General features: G+C 24.3%; 1 protein-coding gene across 1 annotated transcript in view; it reads right to left on the reverse strand.

Moving 5' to 3' along the window:
• The window catches only part of LOC130323571 (zinc finger protein 777-like), a gene marked incomplete at its 5' end in the record, with an annotated part of 13,740 nt that extends 13,491 nt beyond the window's left edge, over positions 1-249 (reverse strand). The window contains 1 exon segment of the mRNA XM_056553154.1: positions 148-249. Coding sequence (XP_056409129.1) covers positions 148-174 — 27 coding nt within the window.
• Between the last annotated feature and the right edge of the window lie 1,888 nt (positions 250-2,137).

Consider the following 2,137-nt stretch of genomic DNA (forward strand, 5'->3'; position numbering starts at 1 on the left):
ACTACTACTTATAATATATATTATTATTATTACTATTATTAATACTGCTCATAATATAACTAATAACAATAATAAAAAAATACTAATATATAATATAACTAATAATAATATATACAATAATCTACTACTACCCATATATAATACTACCTGCTCGTGGTCTCCGGACGCCGTCATGTCTCCTCCGCTGTCGACTCAGCTCTGACCGTCCCTCTGGATGACTGCTCTCTCATATTGTGTTGCCCCTCCCCCCTGAGTGTCGTTCAGTGACATCATCAACTCATTATAATATCAATGGAGTCAAAACACACCGTGAATCTCCAGACTTTTCTACATACATGGACACTACACAGTACAACTTCCCTTACTCTGTGTATATATATATGTATTGTATATGTGGGGTGTATATATATATGTATTGTATATGTGGGGTGTATATATATATATATGTATTGTATATGTGGGGTGTGTATATATATATATATGTATTGTATATGTGGGGTGTATATATATGTATTGTATATGTGGGGTGTATATATATATATATGTATTGTATATGTGGGGTGTATATATATATGTATTGTATATGTGGGGTGTATATATATATATATATATATATGTATTGTATATGTGGGGTGTATGTATTGTATATGTGGGGTGTATATATATATATATGTCTTGTATATGTGGGGTGTATATATATATATATATATATATATATATATATATATATATGTCTTGTATATGTGGGGTGTATGTATATATGTATTGTATATGTGGGGTGTATGTATTGTATATGTGGGGTGTATGTATTGTATATGTGGGGTGTATATATATATATATATATATATATGTATTGTATATGTGGGGTGTATATATATATATATATATATATATGTATTGTATATGTGGGGTGTATGTATTGTATATGTGGGGTGTATATATATATATATATATATGTATTGTATATGTGGGGTGTATATATATATATATATATATATGTATTGTATATGTGGGGTGTATATATATATATATATATATATATATGTATTGTATATGTGGGGTGTATGTATTGTATATGTGGGGTGTATATATATATATGTATTGTATATGTGGGGTGTATGTATTGTATATGTGGGGTGTATATATATATATATATATATATATATATATATATGTATTGTATATGTGGGGTGTATATATATATATATATATATATATATATATATATATGTATTGTATATGTGGGGTGTATATATATATATATATATATGTATTGTATATGTGGGGTGTATATATATATATATATATGTATTGTATATGTGGGGTGTATATATATATATATATATATATATGTATTGTATATGTGGGGTGTATATATATATATATATATATATATGTATTGTATATGTGGGGTGTATATATATATATACATATGTATTGTATATGTGGGGTGTATATATATATATATATACATATGTATTGTATATGTGGGGTGTATATATATATATATATATACATATGTATTGTATATGTGGGGTGTATATATATATATATATATATATATGTATTGTATATGTGGGGTGTATATATATATATATATATATATATATATATGTATTGTATATGTGGGGTGTATATATATATATATATATATATGTATTGTATATGTGGGGTGTATATATATATATATATATATATATATATATATATATGTATTGTATATGTGGGGTGTATATATATATATATATATATATATATGTATTGTATATGTGGGGTGTATATATATATATATATATATATGTATTGTATATGTGGGGTGTACGTATTGTATATGTGGGGTGTATATATATATGTATTGTATATGTGGGGTGTATATATATATATGTATTGTATATGTGGGGTGTATATATATATATGTATTGTATATGTGGGGTGTATATATATATATATGTATTGTATATGTGGGGTGTATATATATATATATATATATGTATTGTATATGTGGGGTGTATATATATATATACATATGTATTGTATATGTGGGGTGTATATATATATATATACATATGTATTGTATATGTGGGGTGTATATATATATATATATATACATATGTATTGTATATGTGGGGTGTATATA

Source organism: Hyla sarda, unplaced genomic scaffold, assembly GCF_029499605.1.
Source record: "Hyla sarda isolate aHylSar1 unplaced genomic scaffold, aHylSar1.hap1 scaffold_251, whole genome shotgun sequence".
NCBI lineage: Eukaryota > Metazoa > Chordata > Amphibia > Anura > Hylidae > Hyla > Hyla sarda.